General features: G+C 36.4%; 1 protein-coding gene and 1 pseudogene across 1 annotated transcript; one reads left to right on the top strand and one right to left on the bottom strand.

Annotated features, from left to right (window-relative positions):
* Positions 1 to 1,768: 1,768 nt before the first annotated feature.
* LOC122119871 (vomeronasal type-2 receptor 116-like) lies at positions 1,769 to 17,116 on the bottom strand. The gene is made up of 7 exons (XM_042693938.1): positions 17,024 to 17,116; positions 16,378 to 16,511; positions 8,459 to 8,744; positions 6,578 to 7,384; positions 4,027 to 4,254; positions 3,057 to 3,180; positions 1,769 to 2,697 (listed from the first exon to the last, which is right to left on the bottom strand). Exons 1-7 carry the CDS (start codon positions 17,114 to 17,116, stop codon positions 1,769 to 1,771), a joined length of 2,601 nt encoding a protein of 866 aa, XP_042549872.1.
* A 3,344-nt stretch (positions 17,117 to 20,460) lies between these two features.
* LOC122119781 lies at positions 20,461 to 21,399 on the top strand (annotated as a pseudogene).
* The last annotated feature ends 2,147 nt before the right edge of the window (positions 21,400 to 23,546 follow it).

A 23,546-nucleotide genomic window follows, 5' to 3' on the forward strand; every position in this document is an offset into this window, starting at 1 on the left:
CCCGCTCACACACAGAGAAGGAAGTTGAGAAAAACATGACTCAAGTGACAATTCCAGGCTGCTTCTCATGAATAAAGGTTTATTGTAAAACACAAATTCATATGGACACATGTTCCTTGTTCTCTTCTAACTTACTTCTGACCTTCTATTTATCCATGAACTGCTCCTTAATATGGCATTTACTTTCTCCTTGTCTCTTATCCATCCAATCTTGCTTCAACACATCAATCAAACCATGGATACATTCTTTTCATTTTTTCATTTAAGAGAAAATGCGTTGTGCAAGTTTCTGAAATCTTAAGTAAAATTAGCAAGGAATACAAAATATTGGGTAAAATCACTCAGATTACATATACTACCAACAATTTATTTCACTTCACACAATGAGGATTCAGTATTTCATTCAATAAGATAAACTCAACCTTATTAATTAAATTTCTTCAGTAAATAAGGAAGATAGACAACTCAATAGAAACTGATGAGTATTTTGATTATATTTTGATTATCATACTGAGGAAGTTGGAAATTATTTACATTTTCATTTGTTAAATAGCATGCCTTCAACAAAAGTACATGCACACAATATTTTTGGCCTACACAGTTATATTTTCTACTAAAATTTAATGTATAGAAAGCTATAGAAAGTTACATAGCCATTTATTTATTAGAAATATAAATGTGAGAAAACGTTCTAAGTCAGCCTGGGCAGAATCACTTACTTCCCATAAGTGATCAAATGGACACCAATGGAACTATGGTTCAAGTACTGAAGAGGAATGAATGAAAAAATAGGAAGCATAATAGGCCATGAGATGAAGCAGGCATAAATGAATTTAATATCAGCAGAAAGATGTAATGAACACTAGAAGAGAAAAGAAATGAATGAAATTGTGTTCATAAGTTTTAAATATGTGATTGTGTAAAAGTAGTTTAGAACCCAGTAAATCAATGTATTAAAAACTATAGGTAATGCTTCTTTATCAAATTAAATCTTAAAATGTGACAGATGAAATTGTTCAATTTAAGACATTTTCAGAAGTGATAACATTACAAGAAATGTGTGTCAAACTAATAAAGCGTGATTAATCAATGATAAAATAAAAAGTACATCCATGTTTTAAGGGGCTAACTTTTATGCATTCAGACTTTAATCTTATGATAAAATCAAAAATCTTATACATTGTAATCATAAATCAAAGTGTATTTTCTGTAACATATACAAGTCATTGCTAAGTTATATAAGGGAAGAAGTGTGAGAAGGAAGAGAAAGACAGAGGAGATGGAGAAAGACAAAGAAAAAGACACACCAGAACAGAGGGAAAGGTCCCACAAAAGAGACTCAGGATAATTTCAAAAGAAAAATGTGTGAGTAGAAATAAACAATTTCTAAGGATGATATTACAATATGCAAATTTGTGAGGAGAAAAATATTAATGAAATGGTTTGGAGGATTCTGAAATATGGTAATGTGCAAACTGGAAGGTTATATGCATAAAATTCAGAGATGTTATTGAAAAAGACAGTAGTGAAAAGACATTAAGAAGAGGGGATGATAGGATTACTCACAGAGTAAATAGGAGGAACTAAACATATAGAAGCAAAATTTCACTTTAAATGGTAATCACCATCACATGTCTTACCAGTACAAGGAAAATGCAAAAAAGTTCCTTATTCCTTGAAATAAAAATTCCATAATATAAACTGCTACAAGAAGAGATGATTACTGTAAATTTAGATCAGATCGTCTGTACACTAATCAAACCTGAGTTTAATCATAAGAATGCATATTTCTCCTACTATGTCTTTTATCCCTAAAACGATATGGAGAATTTTTATTTGGCATTAACAAGATGTTGTAGCACTTTGGAACAAATATGCAGCCTAGAAGCCCTGCACTAGAGACCAAGATGGAAAAGACCTCCACTGCCACCATCACCTTCCCCTTGGCACTGTGGTAGACAGGCAGGAAGGTGAGCCACACACTGCAGAACACCAGCATGCTGAAGGTCAGAAATTTGGCTTCATTGAAGGTGTCAGGCAGGTTCCTGGCCAGAAAAGCCACAGTGAAGCTGGCCAGGGCCAGGGAACCCAGGTATCCCAGGACACAGTAGAAGGCAGTGAGGGAGCCCTTGTTGCACAGAATGATGATATGGCCATGTTCAGAGTATGCATCTGTGTCAATGAAGGGAGGAGAGGTTCCCAGCCAGAGTCCACAGAGGGTCACCTGGATCAAAGTGCAGATGGGGATGATGAAGTTAGGAGCCCCAGATACCAGCAGCCACCTCATCCTTCTCCCTGGAGAAGTGGCCTTGAAGGCCAGAACCACAGTCACCGTTTTAGCTAACACTGTGGAAACAGCCACAGTGAACACAACCCCAAATGTGATCTGCTGTAGGATGCAGGTGACTGTGTTGGGATGGCCAAGAAAGAGCAAGGAACAGAGGAAACAGAAAATGAGGGAGATGAGCAAGATGTAGCTGAGAGTCCGGTTATTGGCCTTGACAATGGCACTGTCTTTGTGTTTCACAAACACTCCAAGAACAACAACAGTTAGCATAGAGAAGCAAAGAGCCATGCATGCCAGAGCCATGCCCAAGGGATCTCCAAAAGCCAGGAAACTTGCAGCTTTCAGGAGGCACTGGTTTCTCTGTGTGTTGCTATACTGATGATCTGGACACTTCACACAATGCTCTATATCTGGTGAGAAGTGTAAACTACCATTAGTTCTTGTTGTGAACTTCTTTTTCTTCAAAGAATTTAAGAAATTATTCACTTCTGTGATATTCTTAATATAACATCATTTACTCTCATAATAGTATTTTTGTTTCTTTTGAAATCACAACCACCTAGTATTTCCATCTCCTTTTATTTAGGTATTTTTATTCAAGTTTTTTCCTTCAATGACTCTCACATGTATTGAAAATGTATGCATTGGAGTGTTATAATATTTGAACCAAAATTTTCGCTGTACTCCAAATATACAATTTTGCATTGATTGTTTGGGTTGAGGACAACTAGTGTAGGAGGAACAGTTTCTTAATAAGTCATAGAATTACCTGTGACATTAGCAATCTCATTCTCTGGGCAAGGAGTACAATCAAAGCAACAGGTAGCCTTCTCCTCCTGATGAGATTTCCTAAATCCAGGACCACAACTCTCACTGCAGATAGAGTGAGGGGTCTGAGGAAAATCATGAATGTGTCAGTAACTGTTCAGACTTCTATCTAACACTTCACAGAGTCCATTGCTTTAATTAATGGATTACTAAAAAAAAGTTCCTATGCAGATAAGTTCAGTCAAGTAATTAAATTCTGTTATAGAGTCCATATACCATGATTTGCAAATGCTTTTGTGCTACAACCTTGATTTCAAGCCTGTTGAATTATTGTGAAGTATGAGATCTTTAAAAGGTGGAAATAGTGGTGAGAAAGTAATTCCTAGTGTACAGCTATACGGGAAATCCTTGAATTCATGTTATACCTTGCCTCCTATTCATGTGAGATATGGAGAATAGAGAAAGAAAGACCTCATTTATATAGTGTTATGTGAACCTCAGGCCCATGGTTTCTTCTTCATTTTCCGGTGGCCATGGGGTAGTAATATTCTCAGAGGTGCAATCGAGGACTCCTTTCACCAATGATGGTTAAGCAGCATGCCAATTAACCATTAAACCAATCTCCACAGAAGGAAGCAAAAGAAACCTTTCGTCCCTGGAAAGCAACTAACAGGTACTTTATCGTTGTGTTATAACTCATGATCTTGGTCCCAGATTTGAGTTTTTTGCTCAAGGTTAGCACTCTAGTACTGGAAACAGAGCTAACTTCCAGATTGTTAGTGGTTAAATGGAGGTAACAGTCTCACTGATTTTACTGTTTGGGCTGATTTTAAACCATGATATTCAGATCTCCACTATCTGAGTTGCTAGGATTATGGGGGTAAGTTGCTAAAACTCAGCCAGGTATACACTAAAGGGAGACTTCTGCTGATTTGTGTGTCTTTAAATTATTAGGATTAGATCCAACCCACCTCTGTAGTTCCTATGGCCCACTCTAACAAATCTTCAGAAAAAGACAGTTGGTTGCCATGTACAGCATATGGAGAAAACTCTCCTACTTTCACTGCAAGTTCAAGGCCTTCTGGAAAGTTCCAAATATTCAGAATGTCATACTCTGGCTCCAATTTGCTTTTCTCATCCCAAATCACTTGATCTTCAGCAGCATTGTAAAACTGGTTGTTTTTCAGGAAAAGGTGCAGCTAAAAGAGAGACATTTTATGGTGAAGTACATCCCAGAGTTAAGACAGAAAACATGAAGTAAGAAAGCTCCTGATTCAATGTGGTAGCTATTAATATCCCAACCTCATTCTTCAATGAAACAGAAGAAGCAATCCAAAAATTTACATGGAAAAATAAAGTCCTCCAGTAGCAAAACAATCCTTAACATAAAGAACAGTGATGTAGGAATATCAATACCAAATTTCAAAATCCACTACAAAGCCATAGTAATCAACACAGCTTGGTACTGACACAAGAACAGACCTGATGACCAATGGCATAGAACTGAAGACACAGAAATGAACCCTCAGATCTATAGCCACCTACATTTCAATAAGAGTGGTAAAAATTATAGAATGGAAGAAAGATGGCCCTTTAGTAAATGGTGTTGACAAAACTGGTTGAACATCTGTAGAAAAGTAAAGCAAGATCCTTATATATTACCCTGCACCAAGTCATATCCAAATGGAACAAAGACCTCCAAGTAAAGCAGACACCCTGAAAACTTTACTTGAGAGAATAGGAGAAACTATAGGCTTCCTTGGCATAGGTCAGGATTTTCTTTTTTTTTTCTTTTTTTTGGGGGGGGGGTAGTCCGGTCATATATTTTGGGCCCTCATCTCTTCAGCTCAAGGCTAGCACTTTACCACTTGAGCCACAGTGCTATTTCTAGCTTTTTTTTCTGCTTATGTGGTACTGAGGAATAGAACCTAAGGCCTCATGTATCCAAGGCAAGTGTTCTACCTCTGAGCCACATTCCCAGCCCCTGAAATTTTCTTAAATAGGATACGCAAATGAAAGAAATCAAAGAAAGGTTAACAAATGGGATTGCCTTAAATTGCAGAGCTTCTGCATGGCTAAGGAAATAGCAAGCAAGATCAACAGAAAGAACTTCATATCTAAACAATACTTAGAACACAAAATATTAAATCCCCCAACAACAAATCCTCAAAGAAACAATTTCCTCATTAATAAATGGGCCAGAGTCTTAAAGAGAGCTTTCTCTGAAGAGAAAACAACAATAAGCAATAGACACATGAAGAAATCATCATACTCTCTGGCCATAAAAAATGCAAATCAAAACAACATTGAGATTCCACCTCACCCAAATTATAATAGCTAAATTCAAGAAAACTAATAACATCAGATGGTGGAGGGGATGTGACCAAAAGGGAACCCTATTGCATTATTGGTGGGAGTGTAAAATTGTTCAACCGCTTTGGAAAGCACTATGGAGTTTCCTCAAATGATTCCACATAGAGCTCCCCTATGATCCAGTAATCCCACTTTTAGTCATTTACTCAAACAATCATAAGCAAGGCCATACTAAAATCAGAGTATAACTATTGCAGCATTATTCACCATAGCTAAGATATGGAAAAAACCCAGACTCCCCTCAAGAAAATGTGATATATATATATATATATATATATATATATATATCACATCTATATATATAGATATAGATATGTATATATATCTACATATATATGTAGATATATATACATATGTAAACATATCTACATATGTATATATATTTATATATAGTGGAATTCTATTTTATGCCCCCATCAGAAAGAATGACATTGCCCCCCATTTTTTAGAAAATGGAAAGACTTGGAAAAAAATTAGCTTAAGTAAGCCAGGCACAAAGAAACATAGTTCCCATGTTTACTTTTTTTGCAATAACTAGTATACATCTAGGATAATCTTAGCATACAAGCAGAAATGTCAAAAGATACATACATATGACCTTACAATATGATACTAATGGAATGTACCCCCAGGTAGAAAAACAAGAGGTTTTAACTTTGTTGCTGTTGTTTTTAATGTACGTAAAATGTAGTATGTGATTTTTTCGTTGTAATTGATTCCAGTGCCCTGCATCTTGCATATACAATTTTCTAATAGGGGAAGGGAAAAGGAAATAACAAAATAATGAAATAAGGATACAGGTTGACCCATTGTAACAATAAGATGTACAAAACATTATGATGAAACGAACTTTGGGGGTGGAGGGACTGAGGAGTAGGGAAGGTGGGGATGGTAGGGCAGAAACAAAGAAGATAACAATTCTCAATAGGAAATATAACCACTCTGTACAGTATCTTTGCAATAAAAACATATAGTAAGAAAGAAAAAAGATATGTATGTCTTATGATTAAAAACACTTACATAAATATGTGTATATATACATATATAAATAAATGGATATATGCAGAAATTTAGAAATTCATAGAGTGAGAATCCTCTCAACAAGTGTCTTTGCTAATGGTGTGTGCCCTCCAAAGTAGAAAAAAGTACCTGTGCAGGGGAAGGCATTCCTCCCTTCCTATTTTCCATTGTGTGAACTTCTGTTTGAAGAAGAAGCAACTCATGGAGAGCCTGGGCCACAGTATACACAGTTTTGTATATAGTATAACTGTATCCAGACATAGTCATGTCAAAAATATGCCCAGGCAACCAATCCAAAGAGGCGTCATGAGGACAGTTGTCCCATGTTACACAGTCAGACTCAGCATCTGAGCAATTAAATGACAGAAACCACAGCCTAGCAAGGAAAATGTCTTCTGGGTATTTGGAAGGATTAACTGCCTTGACAAAATCTGTGAATCCAGAAACATCTACATGATGGTGTGTAAAAATAAGAGGTACATGCAATGAGCCTAGCACGAAATATCTCGTTTTCATGGTAAAATCCCACTGTAGATTCATGACACAAACTTTGCCTTGTATTAACATTTTCTCAAGACTCAATACTATAAATATTAGGGAATCTTTATCACCATATATGATGAGTACACTTGCTGAAGAATTATTGATCTTGTTATAAGCTGCCATGAGTCTTAAAAAATGTGATATGGATTGGCTTGAGACGACTAGCTCATAAGCTGCACAAACTCTGTTTTTGGCCATCTCGTCTTTCAATTCAGCCAGAAACCATGAACCATTCTCATCTTGTGAGGCCAACAGCCCCACCCAGTTCCAGTTGAAGTGAAGCAGTAAGGAGACAATGGCAGTGGCTATTGATGTGTCCTTTGGGGCCATCTGATAGAGAGCAGGAAACTTGTTATGGTCACTCAGGGCATGATCAAAAGACCCAAAGGTAAACTAAAGGGAAAGAAAATTCATGAATGAGGAGATTTCCATGCAACACAATCTCAGGCTTGAAGTATGCTAAGAACCAGTTGAAGTAGGTAAAAGATAGTTTTGTTGTTTTTGAAATGATAATTTAATTATTTGTAAAATGTCTGTTAATCTTTTCAATATCTCTATCAATACTTTCCATCTATATCAACCCCAACCACTCCCTGACTTTCCTAATTCCATTTCCACATAGGTACTTTGAATATTAAGTTGTTTTTCCCACCTATCCATTTTTTTATTCATTTCTCATTTTCCCTTAACATCTATTCCATGAGACAAGGTGTAATTCTTCTTTCTGCTATTCTTTTTTATACTGTTAGTAGATCAGAAAAGCTAAACCATGGTGTTGCATTCCTACGTATAGCATATTTTAGTCAGATTGATAATGTGTGTATGTAAATGGCTATTTGCACATTCCATGTTTGTTTCACATTACATCTTCATATTTTTGTTGTAACTGCTACACATGAGAGAAAACATTTACCCTTTCTTGTTCTGATGCTGATTTCTTCATTCAACATATATCTTCCCAGGTGTGTGTGTGTGTGTGTGTGTGTGTGTGTGCATGATTACGTGCATACCAGTAGGGGGATAGATAGAAACACATGGCCTGTTGCACTGTCTTGGCTTTTTTCCCTCTAGACTAGTGCTCTACCATTTGAGTCACTCATCATTTTGTGCTCCTTATTGGTTAACTGAAGATACAAGTTTTCTGAGTACCTAAGTTTAAATGTGTGAACCATAAATACCCTGCTCAACATAGCTGGACATGGCAAAGTCAGCTTACATTTCCTCATTTATTAAAGAAAATTATTAATATAGCTTGAAACAATAAATTAGCATTTGTCTGTTTGAACTCTTCCAATCTTCTTTTCCAAACACTGGACTATACATATCCCATGATCTTTGAGTATTTATTCTTTGATATCACAAAATTTAATAGTTTTATGAATAGAGTCTCTTCATTTCATCTTCCTTTAACACCTGAAATTGCACCAATTAGACATTTTTATAAATTTCCACACCTCCCACCCTCACCTGTGGAAATCTGTAGAGTCCCAGCAATGTCCCAATCTGGTCAGATGTTATTCCTGAGGGTCCTGTAAGTACTGCCATAGACCTCTTGTCTCTCATACAAGAGTAGTTTGGAATCTTATATTTTCCAACGAGCCAAATGAAGGGATTCTTAAACAGTGTCCAAGCTCTGAATTCTACATTATAGATATCAAGTCCCAGAGTCATGTTATGCAAAAGAACAGGATTTTTGTTGATTTCCTCAACAGCAAAAACCAAAGCTAAAACAAACTGATAGTTCTTGAAGATCCTACATAATGAGCATAGAAATTGAGGAGTATTTCAAAACTTATGACTTTGCTGTATTGAATTCTTGCTTCTTTGTTAATGAACATATTATAACATTAACCTCAAGTAGGAAGGAATGTGAACATGTAGTGTCTTATGCTTCTATATTGAACTAGGTAAGAACATGAAGGGAATTTGTCATGAATAAGATTCAGAAACTTATTTAAGATGAGAAAGAGATAGAGTGAGAGAAAGGCACTTTCCTCCCACGATCACATGGACTGCTGGAAAAAGCAGTTGTCCATTGTATTAGGTTTTCTTGAGATAGCAAATATTCTCTTGCCTTTATCATAGAGCAACTAGGTCCATCTTTGTGAAAAATAAGTTTATGTTATGTGTTCATGTGGCAGGCCAGTCTAACTATCAAAAGTTCAATTTAAGAGCAACTTTTATAAACAAAGTGTTAGCTATGAATGATTCCATAGCAATGTCTTCTCACAGACCCAATCTATTGAACAGTTCTTCATGAAATATCAACCAGAACAAGAGCTCAAATAAAGGCGAGGAAAGTTTGTTTTTATTTATGTACCAAAACAAAAGGGATGCATGCAACTCCAATGAAATCATTATGGTGAGGGCAACCTCAAATACAGTGGATGAGGAGAGAACTGTAAGGAAGCTTTACATTGCAAACTCACTTCCAAGCCCACCATGGTAAAATGCAGTGCTGACTACTCTCTTGCCAATATATTTAGTTTGATATACTAAAAAAAGTAGCATGGAAAACACAGGATCAAAATATTTTAGTTTCTTTCTCTGAGTTCTCTGTGTGTATGTGTGTGTGTGTGTGTGTGTGTGTGTGTGTGTGTGTGTGTGTGTGTGTGTGTAAAGGTTTGTTTGTGCGTGTGCATATTCTATAGAAATTAATATAATGAAATCAACTGGCATTGTTTTAAAAGGAAACAATGGAGGCATGATGGAAACACAAATGAAAGTATTAACTTGTTCTACATACAGAATACTACACTATCATGTGAGTAAAATCTTCTAAATAGAAGAAAATATTGAGCTTGAAGAAAAGTTGATTATACATACATATATGGAGGAATAAACTGTAAGAATGAAGATATGTGAAAATGGTTTGTAAAACTTGACAAACCATTTTCCAAAAATCAAATAATACTGTTTTTCGCATTTACCAAATGATTGAGAATGCCCAAAGTTTTAAATGCCTGTTCTAATAAGCAGTGACAGAATTTCAAACTCCTAGCATTGACAAGTATAAAATGTAAGTTACCTAAATATGAAAGGATCATCAAATCTCTGATCTAAAATCTACACCAAGCTGCCTAATGATCAAATTCTCACAAGTGAAATATAAATACACGGTACATTCTCTAGACTAGATCAGAATTTGGAGACATCGCACATAGCTCTTCCCCTGTTTCCCAAACTGCTGACTCGTCAGTAGAATCTGTAAGAGTCAGGAGAATACGTTAGAATTACATGTTTTATAGTATTGACATTATTTATAGTATTGATAATAAAAATACTGAATTTATCCACCAGGAATATTTTATGGAAAATAGATACCCTTTGGTAATGAAGGAAGGATTAAGATGTACCCAGACAAGCACAATTGAAGAATGTAACTCCTGAAGACATTTCCTACAAGAACTATTAAAGTAAAATTTTCAGACAAAATGACAGAACCATTAGTGAGCAAGAAAAAGATCTAAGAATATATACCTTGTATCCTGTCAATACAATAAAAGTAGAGTTCAACAGGAAAACCCATCACAGAAAAGACTCAAACTCGTAGAAAATGAAGGAGTCATTACTGAGTAATCAGTAGCTCTTCAAACATTTAAGAAAAAAAACTGCAATTTTCTCCAACTTCTTGACGTTCAGAGTTATAAATTTTCCTCTGACTACTGTCTTTCCTATGTCCCATACGAAACTCAAATCTCATTGAATGATTCAACCTTGGCTCTGAGAAAAGCAGGACAAAGCCAAATCCTAAATTGTCAGAAACAAAATAAAATAGGCAGAATAAAATAAAATAAACAATAAAATGAATAAACAATAAATTAGACATATAGATAACAAAAATAAATCTGAAATCAACTAATTTGAGTAAAAAAAAACACAGAAAGGATGAACACAGTAAAAAGCTGGTCCTTTAAAAAAGTTAACAAATTTGACAGACCCTTAGCAAATTCGACTAAGAAAAGAAGACACACAAATTAATAAAATTATAGATGAAATGGGAATATGACTACAGAACTATGAAAGATTCACATTATTACTAAGGAATACTCCATAAACGTTCATGCCAGTATATTCGAGAATATGGGGGAAAAAAAGGAAGCATCTCTAAAAAACACTGATAGTCCCAAACTTAAGCAAGAAGATTTACCTTAAGTAAATAGACCCATAACAAATAATGCAATTGAAATAGCAATAAGGAACCTCTTGTCCAAGGAAAACTTAGTACCAGATGGATTTTTTAGAGCAGTATGCTATAAGGTTTGACAAGGGGAATATACTCTCTTACTCCACAAACCCTTCAATGAAATAGAAAAGGAAAGATCACTACCAAGCTCATTCTATGAAGCAAACAGAACACTCATCCCAAAACCAGATAAGAACCCCTAATATAAAAGAGAACTATACATCCATTTCTTTGGTGGACATAGATGCAAACATCTCAACAAATTACTAGCAAAGCAAATTTAATAACTAATGAAAAAATCATACTTTATTATCAAATGGGATTCATTCCAGGATTGCAAACCTGGTTCCATTTATGCAAGTCAAATTAATGTAATTCATCACATCACCAGAAGTAAGGATAAGAACCACATGATCACCTTAATAGATGCAGAGAAGTCATTTGACAAGGGTCAGCACCCCTTTTGAATAAATCATCTGGGAAAACTAAGAATACATAGGAGGTTCCTCAATGTAATAAATGCTCTATATGACAATATAATGCCAGTATTTTATTTAATATGAAAACTTTTAAACCATTCCCTCTGGAATCAGGAATAAAACAAGGATGCCCGCTCTTTGCATTTCTCTTCAGTATAGTTCTGAAATTGCTTCCAAGAGAAAAGAGGGAAGAGGAACACATAAAGGGGATCCAAATAGAAGAAAAAGTAAAGCTATCCCTATTTGCTGATGATCTGATCCTCTATTTAAAGAATCCTATGGATTCCTAACCCAAGCTACTTGAGTTGATTTAAAACTTTGGCATAGTAGTGGGTTATAAAATCAACCTACAAAAATCAGTCACCTTCCTGTGTGCCAACAAAGCTAAAATCAGAAAGAATCATTTGTAAAAGCTTCACAACAAATAATATACTTTGGAATTTACTTCATCAAAGATGGGTAGGATCTGTAGTGTGAAAACTTTAAGACTCTGAATTAGAAATTGAAGCATACTTAAGGAAATGAGAAAGCATCTTGTGCTCCTGATTTGGAAGAATTAATACTTTGAAAATCGCAATTGTGCACAGAGGAATCTACAAATTAAATGCAATACCAATTAAAATCCCAGAAACACACACATATGGGAGATGATAAATTTTATTGTACCGTAGATTTTAACATATACAGGCAAAGGGAGGATATGTACTGGAGTGGTAGACAAGGACTTGATAGATGTGTACAGATGACCATGTAAAATAATATATTAAGTGACCTTCAAGAAAAAGAAACAAAAGACATTTTTATTTGTCATTGTTGTTGTTTGTTAGTCTCTTTACCTTTTGTTTTGGTTTTTGTATTTGGGAGGATAAGGGAAGGCACATAAATGGTGGAACAAAGATGAACGAGTACAACAGTGATACTCACTAGACACTATGTGGAAAATGAATTGGCCATCTTGTGGGTGAAGACAGGAGGAAAACAGTGGGAGAGAGCGAGGGAAGGGAGACATGGTATAAAAGAATTGTCCTCATTACGTATTACTTAACTCATGTAACTAACCCTTCTGTATACCAACATTATAGTAACAATAAAAATAAAACCAAATAAAAAAATAAAATGAATCAACAGACCCATCTCAAACAATGAGATTGAATTGGCAATAACAAACCTCCCTTCCAGGAAAAACGCACGACCTGATGTTCTATGAGGACCAGAGAAGTGCATGTTGAGAAAAGGAATTTCAGATCCATATCCCATATGAACATTGATGCAAAAGTTCTCAATGACATACTGGCAAATAGACGCCAAACACTGATGAGAAAATTCATATACTATGATGAAACTCCATTTGACCCAGGAATGCTAATCTGGTTTAACATATATCAGTCAGTTAACATATTACAACACATCAACAAAAGCAAGTGAAAGAACTAAATGATCATCTTGATAGATGCAGAAAAAGCCTTTGATAAGACCCAACATTCCTTTGTGAATAAAAACTTGGAAGAAGGTAGGAATACTTGGAACATTCCTCAATATCAAAAAGCTGTATATGACAAACCTGCAGCCAGCTTTATGCTCAATGATCAACAAATAAAGCCATTTTCCATAAAATCAGTAACACAATAAGGATATCCATTCTCAATCTTCCTCTTCTACAGAGTACTGCAATTCCCAGCAAGAGTTTTAAGCAAGATAAAAGCACTTAGGGGAAGCAAAACTATCTAAAAGGGGATGTAAAAGTATCCCTTTTCACAGATGACATTGTACTGTACTGAAGGGACTCCAAAAACTCCTCCTCCAAGCTACTAGAATTGACGTGGAACTTTGGCAACATACCTAGGTATGAAATCAACCCCCAATATTAATTGCCTTTGTTTATGTTGTTGATCAAGGCTGAAATTAGAAAAGTGAACTCATTTGCAATTACCTCAAAATTATAAATTACCTGGAAATTAAGCAATAGGTGAAGGATCTCTGTAGTGAAAACTTTAAATGTATGAAGAAGGAAGTTGAAGAAACCTTAAGCAGCTGGAAAGATATTTTATGCTCCTGGATTAGAAAAATTAGTCTTGTGGAAAATCACAATACTACCTAAAGCAATTTACAAGTTCAGTGCAATACCAATAAAAATCCCAAAAATTTCATCAAATACAGAGAGAAAACAATGCAAAAATTCATGGATAATAAAAGGACAATGAACACCAAAGCCATTCTTAGCAGTCAGCACTGTTTTGGACAAATAGCTTTATCAAACTTCAAACTCTATTACAGAAGCATAGTAATGATGACAGGTTGGTATTGGATAAATGGTAGGCCAGAGAATCAATAGAACAGAATAGAAGTCCCAGAAAGGAACACAAAGACCTATATCTACCTGATATGCAGTAAAAGAGCCACAATTATAGGCTGATAAACTGATACTGACAAAACTGGACATCCATGTATAGAAAACGGAAAATACATGTCCATACATCATCTAGCACCCACATCAATTCAAAATGGATCTGCGATTTCAATGTAAAGCTAGAAATCATGAAACTTATAGGAAAGAGTAGGGGTAGTGGTGGACTCATAAGAACAAATCAGAATTCTCTGTAGAAGCTTCCAGGATCAGAACAAATGAACATCAGAATTGATAAATGAGTGTGCATCAAACTTAAAGTTGCTGCCCTGCAAAGGGCATAGGCAACAAGCTTAATAGATCACAGAATGGGAGATTTTTGTTTTACCAGCTATCCATCAGAGAAGAGCCTCATTTCCAAAAGATCCTTCAAGCTCAAAATATCCTTAAAGCTCAATAAATATACTTAGCCCTTAAAGAAACCAACAAGCCGAACATAAATGAGCTAATGACTTAAAGAGGGATTTCTCAAAAGAAGAAATAAGAATGGTCAATAGACACATGAAAAAGTGTTCAACATCCTGGGTCATAAAGGAAATGAAAATCAAAACAACACTTTCATTTTACTTCGCCCTAGTTAGATTGTCCATTATCAAGAAAACCATGAGAAATGCTGGCAAGGATGTGGCCAAGAGGAACTTCACTTATCTGCAAGAAAAACCTAGTGCATAAATGTTGTTATTTGTAGTCAAATAGCATAGATACAATGTTATTAACCCAGAACAGACTTTGTTTTCTATCTGTGTGTAGCTAAGAAAGGCCCATGGGCTTTAAGTATACTACCCAATGTGTCTATATTAGCACCTTAAGACAAATACTGAAATATATCTTGAGATATGAAGAGAATGAAAATCATCTGAATGTGGATAAATAGTGGGGACACAAAGAATAAGGTCAGTCAGGCACTAGTGATTCATGCCTGTAGTCTTAATTACTGAAGAGGCTGAGATCTGAGGATTGTGGTTTGAAGCCAGGTTGAGCAGGGATGTTTGTGAGACTCTTATCTCCACTTAACTACCAAAAAGTGCCACAAGTCCAGCTGTGGCTCAAGTGCTAGCACACTAACCATAAACTAAAATGTTCAGGTTAAGCACCCAGGTCCTGCGTTCCCAGGATCAACACAAAAGAAAGAAAGAAAGAAAAACATACCAATGACATATAAGATAAAGACATATATCTTATATCTCATGGAAGAGAGTAATTGCTATCGTGGGATCACTGCTCTCTACCTCAGTGTATACTTGTCACACCAACACTTGAAAAACAAGTGCAAATGATAGACACAATGACATTTTCAGACAGTTTGCTAGAATTTCTTGACTCTGTACAGTTATTTTCTTTTCTTATCTTTTTTAGTATAGCCATTTATTAATGAGACTCCGTGTTATGGACAAAAAGGAAAGAACATGCATGAACACAAAGAAAGTATAACATCCTCTGGAGATAAAATTCTCTTATAAGTGATCTTTATAATGCTATCCTGTCTGGTAAGGGATATGTCATGCAATATATATAACATAAAACAGAACCAAGGTTTAGTTTGAAACAGTAACAACTTGCCTAGAGTGAGAACTTGTGTGTGTATGTGTATGGAGAGAGAGAGACAGACAGACAGACAGACAGACAGACAGGCAGGCAGGCAGAGTCCCACAGCATGGAATGTGTTCCTGGACAGTATCTTTGAGCTTTTTTTGCTCCAGGCTAATACTCTGTCACTTCAGCCACAGCTTCACTATCAGCTTTTGGCTGGTACATTGCAGATAAAAGTCTCTCAGATTTTCCCAGCCTGGACTGGCTTCAAACCTCGATCTCAAATGTCATGACTATGAGTAGTTAGAATTATGGGCATGAGCCATCAGCCTGCCATAAGAAATTTTATCTATGTACTCAAAATACAGGTGTTATTAAAAACAATTTTTCACACTACTGGCCTATGAAGGAAGAAAATGTGGTTTAAGCCTTTTAGTACAGAGCTCATGACAGTGACTCAGGTTTATTGTAATAACATCACTTCATTTTCTGCAATGACAGCTGAAAAGGAGGAAATACAGGCATGCTGGAGTAAAGTGAAGAATTTACTGACTTGTAAAGGAGATGCTACATAGAAGGAAATAGAGTCATTTCCTACTACCGGGAAGAAAATCACTCAACAGTTGATGTAAAACAAAATAATGAAACTGAGCTGCTCCAGGTGCAATAGGGACGGAGGTCAGTGGATAGGGACAGAGATCATTGATGTGTGCACCCAGAGTTCCCTCAGCCATTGCCCATCCTCAGAACAAAAGAGAAAATGGGGATAAAATGATGCCTTACTTACGGTGTGTACTCATCTTTTCCCAAAGTGTTGAGAGGGAAAAATCCAGCGATTGTCACATCTCCATCCATGTGTGCTCGTTGCTTCATAGTAGAGAAGCAGCTAGTGCCAGCCAAGGATCTGACCAGGACGGGAAGCTGGAGAAGAATGAATGTAAAAATCAAATAGAACATCCCTGTAGCCTCTCTGAGAATTCCAAAAACTAAAGCCCATATGTTAGTCATGTATCCTCATTTATATTTTAATATAAGCATGTGTGCCTTTTTATTTTATAGTGATTTACACTACAGCTCCATTTTCATCAAAGCCTCTTGTGAGTCCCCTGAAGTAATGTGTAAAACTCTTCCCTAAGGCTCTACATCTGTGGCCTTCATCCAGGAGAAAAACATGAGTTGGAAAACATGTGTGGATCTGTCTTCTTCACACCAGGTGCTATGATTTTATCCAATACCACAGAAAGTGAGGCCCCAGAGATGGAGTTACCTTGGAAAATTGTTGGTGCAACTTGTGTCATGAAACAATTTACACGAAAGCCATTTGGGATGCTGCAACTGATCGCCTCAGAGAACGGCATGTACTGTGCATGGTGAAATGTCCACACAAGGCTATGCCTGTGAGATGTCTGTGAGATGTTCTGAGAGCATCATACCCAGATGGATGATTCCCACACACCATGTCCATTACAGCTGGAGAATACTGGTGGTAGAAGTCCATGTGCAAAGGCCTTCAGAAATACAGCCATTTACTATTGCCTGAGGACACAATGATGCTGCTGAAACAAGCAATTCCATGTCAATAATTCATGGTCTGAAATAGAGTTCCACTTTTGCATTCTGACATTTTACCTTCAAACATAATGCACTGGGTTGAGAACATTTGGTAGGAGAGGAAATTCTTTTGTACCACAAACTTAAATCAATACCAAAAAAAACTGTTTTCTACTTGTCAACATATGTTAGACCCAAATTCCATGCAGAGGCTTCAGTGGCACTGGATAATAGTGATTCTTCAGGGATGTGAACATACTCTACATCATGCTGCAGTGTTGGATGTGTGTTTTGGTACACTTGTTCAAATCATGCACTGGTACCAGAAAATATACATCACAGTTCTTCTTTAACAATGTAGGAGGAGGACTGGGAAGGTGACTCAGTGGGAGAGTGCTTGACTTGCATGCATGATGCCCTGGGTGCATTTCCTCAGCACCACATAATCAGAAAAAGGCATAAGTGGCACTGTGGCTCAAATGATAGAGCAATAGCCTTGAGCTGAAGAGCTTAGTGACAGCACCCAGACCCAGAGTTCAGGCCCCATGAATGTCAAAAAAATGTAGGAGGAAAGAAAAATCTTTTCTAATGAGATTGCCTTGCCACTGATCTATGATAGTTGTATATTCATTACAATATATATCACTTACTTGGTAAATTCTTACTACCATGTTTTAGCTGGACAGAGTATATATATATATATATATATATATATATATATATATATATATATATATATATATAGTTTTTGGTTTTTTTTTTATTTTTAATTATTTATTGTCAAGATGTTGTGAAGAAGGTTTATAGTTACATAAATAAGATAGTGAGTACATTTCTTGTTTAACAATTTTATTTTATTGAAGATGCTGTACAGAGGAGTTATAGTTACATGAGTAAGACGATGAGTACATTACTCGTTGGTCATTATTGCCCCTACTCTTGTTGTGGTCCCACTATCCCTTCCCTCCCCCCTCCCACATTGCTCCCCACCCCACTATAATCCCCAGCCCAAAGTTGTAAGGTTTGTTTCCAGTATATTGTCCTGTGGGTATGGTTGTTGCAATAGGATCTTGTTTCAGCCTTTTCTTATTCCCCTTCCCCAACCCAAATTTGACAAATATAAATACAAGATGCAGGGTACCAAAATCCAATACAGTCACATCAGGGGATATACCATAGGAGGAAGAACATACAAAGGAAACAAAAAAATCACATAGTACATTTAGAAAAATAACAACAAAGTCAGACTACTTGTATTCATACCTTGGGGTACATTACACTTAGCACCATTTTATATCGACATATGTACATAGCTTTTGAGATTTTCAAATCATCTGATAAGATTACCCTATATATCTTTATAGAGAGAGATAGATACATAGATAGATATTGATATATACATGTGTGTATGTGTGTGTTTACACTAATGCATTTCTTAACAAATGAGGAGGTATCATTTTTTTCTGAAAGAAACATAGTTTTCCTAAATATATATGTAAATATTTATATACTTATACATATATATAAACATTTTCTTGGTCCATTCATCAATTGAGGGAAATTTGGATTGATTCCAAATCTTAGGTATGGTAAATAATGCTGTGATTGACATAGTTGTGCTGGTACCTTTAGTATGGCCTTGTTTGTGGTCATTTGGGTAAATGCCCAGAATTGGCAATGCTATATCATAGGGGAGCTCTGTTTCATCTTTTGAGGTACCTCCATACTGCTATCAATGCACTGCTCATCAATATAAGAACCCCATTCTTTAGTGAAATGGAAGAAGCCATCTAAAACTCAAATGCAATAATAAAAGACTCTGAATATGAAAAAAACATCCTTAGCAGAACGAACAGTGCTGAAAGAAGATCAATACAAACTTTAAACTCTATTGCAAAGCCATAGCAATCAAAACAGCTTATTACTGGCACAAGAGCAGACCTAAGGACCAATAGAGTAGAAGTGAATACCCAAAAATGAACCAGCAAACCAATAATCACCCATTTTTTGATAAGGGAGCCAATAAAATTGAATCAAGAAAGACAGCTTCTTCAGTACATGGTACCAGCAAAATTGATCCTTATATATACCATGCACCACAATCAACTCCAAATGTATCAACAACCTCAAGGTAAAAGCAGACACACTGAAAATATTACAGGAAGGAATAGAAGAAACACTAGGGTTCATTAGCACAAGTCAAAATCAAAACATTAAATCCCACAAAAACAGATCCTCAAAGAAACAACTGCCCCATTAATAAGTGGGCTAAAGACTTAAAGGAGACTTCTCTGCAGGGGAATCAAGAATGGAAAATAGACATAGGAAGAATAGCTCAACTTCTCTGGCCATAAAAATGGCAAATCAAAACAACATTGGAATTCCATCTCACCCCAGTTAGAATGGCTATAATCAAGAAATCTAATCACAACAGATATTGGATAAGATGTGGCCAAAAAGGCAAGACTACTATTTATGAATAAGGTTTTATTGTTACATGAAAGAAAAATAATTTCATATGGGTACATTTTCCTTTCTTCTTACTTCTGTCCTTCTATTTATTGTTGAACTTTTCTTCTATGGGCCAATACCCTTCTTCATGCCTGGCATCCAAACACTTGCTTCAACACATCAATCCATCCAAACATCCTCTTCATTCCTTCATTGAGGAAAAAAGAGGGTTGGGTAAGTTTACTGAAATTTCAAACAAGAAGAAAATAGCAAGGAATGCACAATATTTTGCAAAAGCTGTAAATATTCTCCCAATAAATTCACAACAAACAATGAGGATTCAGTATTTTACACAATTATATAAACAGGTTTAATAATGACATTGTAAAATAAATAAGAAAGATAGAAAAATCTCAATATAACCTGGTAAGTATTTTGAAGATATCTTGATTACCATACTGTGGGAGTTGTTAAAAAACAAAAACAGGTTCCTTGCGCGGTGACGGAATTTGGCCAGCGTCCCTAACCGTGGTGTCTTAGGCGGCCTTATGGCTGCGCCAGGTAGCTGACCTTAGGGAGCCCTGAACCCGCGTTCGCCGGCCTCAGAGAGCGAGGGTGCCTCTTTTGCCGGTGGCGGGTGGAGACCGGAACAACCCTGCTGCCTCTGCACCCTTCCCTGTGCTGGAGGAGCTTCGCCTTGAGCTCAGGACGTTGTTCCTGGCTGCAGGAACTTTATGAGAATTTCAGTATATGAAAAATGCTTCATTTCCTAAGTGGAATGTATCCAGAGGTCTCAGCATAATACCAAGACCCATATATTTTCTGCCTGCTCGATAGCCTTGAACTTAATGACTTCTAAGGAAGCACCATGGCCTGTGCTGCCGTCTTGATTCCCAGGTTATTGTGAGGCTCTGTTGGAGCCAGTTGCGCTAGGTCTGCTTTGTGGAAGTTGGCATCCAGTACTTTGCATCACCTTGCTCAAACCAGCGTAATGAAATCCAAAAGGAAAACTGATCACTTGGAGAGAACTGCAGGTGTCATTCGGCAGGAGGTCGTAGTTGCAACTAAAATGTGTGGAGCTGTCAATGAGCCACCATCAGTGAAGAGCCTGCACTTGCTTGTTGCCGATCAAGAGTTTTCCTTTAACGCTGGTCAGTGGATTGATTTCTTCATCCCAGAAGTATCTGTGGTTGGTGGGTTTCCAATATGCTCTTGTCCCAGACTGCTAGAACAAGAGAGAATGATAGAACTGGCAGTGAAATATGCAAACCACTCTCCTGCTCTCTCGATTCATAAGAAGTGTACACTTGACTCTGAAGTGGAGGTGAAAGTGGGTGGAGATTTCTTTGTTGACCCTCAACTTGAAGATGCCCCTAGGAATCTCGTGTTGATTGCAGGAGGGCTTGGAATTAAGCCTTTGCTTTCCATCCTGCAGCACTCAGCAGACCTCCATTGAGAATGAGCAAACAAAGGATATGGCTATGAGATAGGAACAGTCAAACTGTTCTACAGTGCAAAAAATACCAGCAAACTTCTTTTTAAGAAAAATATCCTTGATTTAGTCAATGAATTTCCTGAGAAGACTGCATGCAGTTTGCATGTTACAAAATAGACTACACAAATCAGTGCAGAATTTAAGCCATACATCACGGAAGGAAGAATAACAGAGAAGGAGATAAGAGATCATATTTCAGAGGAGACTTTTTTCTATATGTGTGGCCTACCTCCAATGACAGACTTTTTCTCCAAGCAACTAGAAAACAACCATGTGCCCAAAGAACACATTTGCTTTGAGACGAGGTGGTAGCAGCAGGCCAAGCAACAAAACGGGAAGACTGACAGCCATTTGGGAGAGTAAGAGATACTATTTAATAGCATCTACCTCTACTTGAGCTGTCTTTAGGACTGAAGTGACCACTGGTGGATAAAAGAAAAGCTAGCTAGCCCCACACTTAAATGTAAACTTTTTGGGAAGAATTCATTGATCAAACTATTTTTTTTCTTACCATATTGATTTTCTTCTACTTTCCTGTTTAATTATCTCAGGATACATTCTGAGTTGGGTATTACAGTGTTGTTTTTTTTTTTTCCTTTTGCCCTTAGAGGAAAATGGAATGTGTATATTTAATCATGGGAAATAATAAGTTTTTGTGGGAAGTGTTTAAATTATTTGGCAGCAATTTATATACCTTATGTTCATTGAAATTATCATTTCAAATATTCTTTATTTTTTAAATTAAAAAAAAACCAGCCTGGCCTCCAAAAAAGACCATGCAGAAATTATTTTTGCCAATACATTGTTATATTTCAAATGAGATTTTAATTAATAGTACAATAGTCAGTTTCATTGTCATATATTTACTAGAATTGTAAATGTGAGAAGAGTTTGGAAGTCTTCCTGAGCAAGAAAATCCACAAGACTCTTATTTCCAATTAAAGACACAAAAGCTAGAAATTGAGGTGTGGTTCAGTGGAAAAGGAGCATTGAGTGAAAAACCTAGGGAGAGTCTAGGCCCTGAGTTTAAGCATGCCTAAATAAGTTTAATTGATTTCAGAAGACAGATGTAGTGAACACTAGAGCAGAAAAGAAATGAATGAAATTGTACCTATACGTCTGTAGAAACAATATAGAACACAGTAAGTCACCTGATTTGAAAAAATAAATAATGATTTCCTTATCATATTAAGTGTTTTGACATGTGACAGAACAAATGTTCATGTTTCAACAGATTGTAAAGAGTGGTAACATTCCAAAAAATAATCTTTTTTAAATTTTTATTTATTTTTTATTGTGAAAATACTGTACAGAGGGGTTACAATTACATGGGCGAGATAATGAGTACTTTTATTATCAAGCAGTGTAGCCTCCTCCTTTGTTTCCCCTTCTCATCCCTTCCCATCCTCCCCCAACCCTCCCACAAAATCCTTATAAATGCATTAGAAACAATCACATGAAAGAAAAAAAACATTTGAATACATATCTTAGGGTTCATTTCCCTAACATCACCGTATCTGACCTTTTTCTGCTTGACTCAGACATATACTAGATATTGCAAGTAAGGGAAACCATGGGACCTATGTTTCTTTGAGCTTGGCTGACTTCACTTAATATAACTTTTTCCAAGTTTTTCCATTTCCTAACAAATTGCACAATGTCATTCTTTCTGATAGAGGCATAGAATTCCCTTGTGTATACATACCACATTTTCTTGAGCCATTCATTTACTGAGGGGCATCTGGGTTGGTTCCATATCTCAGATATAGTAAATAATGCTGCAATGAACATAGTTGTGCTGGTAGCTTTAGTGTGGTCATGTGTGTAAACATTTGGGTAAATGCCCAAAACTGGGATTACTGGGCCATAGGGGAGCTCTATGTGGAGTCTTTTGAGGAACCTCCATACTACTTTCAAAAGTGGTTGTACAAATTTACACTCTCACCAACAATGAAGTAAGGTTCCCTTCTGTCCACATCCCCTCCAGCATCTGTTGTTATTAGAGTTCTTGATTTTTACCATTCTAACTGGGTGAGGTGGTATCTCAATATTGTTTTGATTGGCATTTCTTTTATGGCTAGGGAGGTTGAGCATTTCTTCATGTGTCTATTGGCCATCCTTCTTTCTTCTTTAGAGAAGTTTCTCTTTAATCCCACTTATTTATTGGGCAGTTGTTTCTTTGAGGATTTGTTGTTGGGGGATTTAATTTTTTGAGTTCCAAGTATATTTTAGATATAAGACCCTTGTCCATTGTATGGCTAGTGAAGATCTTCTCCCAATCCGTGGGCTATCTATTGATCTTGCTAGCTTTATCCTTTGCCATGCAGAAGCTCTTCAACTTCATGCAATCCCATTTGTCCAACCATTCTTTGATTTGTTGTATTTCTGGGTCTCTATTAAGAAAATTTTGGCCTGCGACTATGAGACCTAAGGTTTCTCATATTCCATCCTGTAATGTT

Source organism: Dipodomys spectabilis, unplaced genomic scaffold (assembly GCF_019054845.1).
Source record: "Dipodomys spectabilis isolate Male_0828 unplaced genomic scaffold, ASM1905484v1 ptg000173l, whole genome shotgun sequence".
NCBI classification, from domain to species: domain Eukaryota; kingdom Metazoa; phylum Chordata; class Mammalia; order Rodentia; family Heteromyidae; genus Dipodomys; species Dipodomys spectabilis.

Coding starts and splice junctions, on each gene's coding strand:
- LOC122119871 (XM_042693938.1), bottom strand. CDS start 17,116: ATGGCTGTATTTCTGAAGGCCTTTGCACATGGACTTCTACCACCAGTA. Junction 16,512..17,023: donor TGTGGGAATCATCCATCTGG/GTATGATGCTCT, acceptor ATTCTTCTCCAG/CTTCCCGTCCTGGTCAGATC. Junction 8,745..16,377: donor GGAAAAGATGAGTACACACC/GTAAGTAAGGCA, acceptor CTCATTATGTAG/GATCTTCAAGAACTATCAGT.